The sequence below is a fragment of the Numida meleagris genome, chromosome 2, assembly GCF_002078875.1.
Source record: "Numida meleagris isolate 19003 breed g44 Domestic line chromosome 2, NumMel1.0, whole genome shotgun sequence".
NCBI lineage: Eukaryota > Metazoa > Chordata > Aves > Galliformes > Numididae > Numida > Numida meleagris.
The window spans coordinates 105,058,489-105,060,583 of record NC_034410.1 but is presented as its reverse complement, the minus strand read 5'-3'; the positions used below and the strand labels follow the sequence as shown (position 1 = coordinate 105,060,583).

Below are 2,095 nucleotides of genomic sequence, written 5' to 3'. Positions count from 1 at the left end.
TCCCTTCTACTACAGTTGGGAGACACCTGGCATGGTTGGGGTTGGGCCCAGGTAACAGTAACAAGAGGTAATGGCCTTAAGTTGTGCCGGAGGAGGTTCAGGTTGAATATTAGGAAAAAAAATTTCCCAGAAAGAACAGTGAGGCAGTGGCACAGGCTGCCCAGGGAGGTGGTGGAGTCACCATCCCTGGAGGTGTTCAAGAAATGTGGAGATGTGGCACTGAGGGACATGGTCAGTGGGCATGGTGGGGATGGATTTGTGGTTGGACTAGGAAATCTTAGTGGTCTTTTCCAACCTTAATGATTTTGTGATTCTGTGACCCCTAAAAGCACTAGCTATGATTGAAGTAGAGGCATCTTGTAATTCACTCACCTGTGTGGGGCCAAATCCGGGTACCCAACAGAGTACAGCTGGAAGGAAGGGGAGGCACAGCAGGAAGAAAAGAGCAAAAAGTGGTTTTAGCAGAACCATTAAAATGGTGTCACCCTTTTAGGAAGAATACTGTATCCTAAAACACCAGCTATCTAATTTCTCTTGGAAATGTCTTGCAGAAAGAATTGACATACAAAGGAGGATGTTGGGAGCTGTCTGGTCAGGCAAAATGGGAAAGTGTGGCAGAACTTTTCTATGGTCACCAAAAAGTAAATAAAAATGAAAATTGCCTTGATGCCTTTCAGTTCCATTCCTTTGCATCCCTGAGCAATCTGACTCCAACTCTGTCAATGCACTGGCATCCTCAGCCAAGCCAAAGAGGGAGACCAGGAGAGCTGGCATCCCAAGTCCCACTTCTGGAGGGTATCACCGTGACAAATGTGTGAGTATTATTTGGGAAATGGGATGGGTCTTGTGGATTTCACACCAAGTAAAACTTCCCTTAAGTGCTCATTCCAGCATCCCTTTGTGCGCAATTCTTTCAAGGGCATACATCCCACCTTTCATTTTTTCCTCTTTTTTGTTTCTCTCTCTCTTTTTCTTTTTCTTTTTCTTTTTTTTTTTTTTGACAATTGCAGGTTTGACAACAGAGAAACAGAGCTATATACGTGAGGGTGCAATACATCATGAGATAAAGTGTGGAGAACACGTCCTTTACCAAAATGTCCCTTCGTGGAAAGAAAAAACCCCAGTTGCCTACGACGAGAACTCCCTTTGCTTGTTCCAGCAACAAAGGAGCAAAAACCAAAGCCAAAACAAAGCCCCAAATCATGGGCTGTGCATGTTTCAGGGTATCAGATCTGGCAGAAAGTTGAAAGGTTACATTTGTGAAACAGCAGCTGCTTTCCTGCCATTTGATTCAGGCTTCTGCATTGCAAAGTCTTGAAACTGAAAGACAAATCTGACAATATGCTAATCTTCCAATAAAAAAAAAAAGTGACTTCTGAACCCTTATCTGCTGAAGAGCTGACAGTGAAGTTCAGAGACGGTTGTCTAACCAGACAAAACAATAGAGAAAATATGCCTTCAAACAAGATCATAAATCTTGAACAGTGCAGGGGAACAAATGGAAAGGGAACATTTTACCACTAACACCATGTAGGAGCCTCACTTTCTCTCTCTCCCCTCCGCCCCTTCAGCCTCACCCCGCTTGCTAGAAACGAAGATACATCTCATCAGAGCAATAATATAAATGGGGGGGGTAGAGGGGACAATATATTGGGTACTGAAATCAGACATTATTTCCATCATATCCGGGGTGAGGGGGGAGCAGAGACACAAACCAAACCTTGTGCAACCTGAATACAACAGCCTGCCCCCCCAAGCACATGCACACACACACACACACACACACACACACACACACAAAAGTTTGCATATTGCACAGGGCGCTTGAAGATCATAAATCTATGCATGAGAAAGATGTAGTGGAAATTTTTGGGGGGATTAGAGTTTATTTTTGTCATCTCTGTGAGACAGCTACTCATTCATCCAGATCACAGCTAAGAAAAAAGCTGGTCACAGAAATTAGCAGTTTCAGCTCAGCAGCAAAGTCGCCAGCCTGTGAAGGCAGAGAGAAATTGACTAATTAGCAATGCGCACTAAAACTTGACGGTTCTTTATAGAGAGAGAGAAGAGAGAGGGAGAGCGGGAGGGAGGGAGG

At 44.2% G+C, this 2,095-nt stretch overlaps 1 protein-coding gene across 1 annotated transcript in view; it reads right to left on the bottom strand.

Annotated features, from left to right (window-relative positions):
* The window catches only part of LOC110393501 (serine/arginine repetitive matrix protein 1-like), a 3,124-nt gene continuing 1,996 nt past the window's right edge, over positions 968-2,095 (bottom strand). Inside the window, exon 3 of the mRNA XM_021386397.1 lies at positions 968-1,993. Within this exon, the coding sequence (XP_021242072.1) occupies positions 1,969-1,993 (25 nt within the window). The 3' untranslated portion in view covers positions 968-1,968. The remainder of the gene's footprint in view (positions 1,994-2,095) is intronic.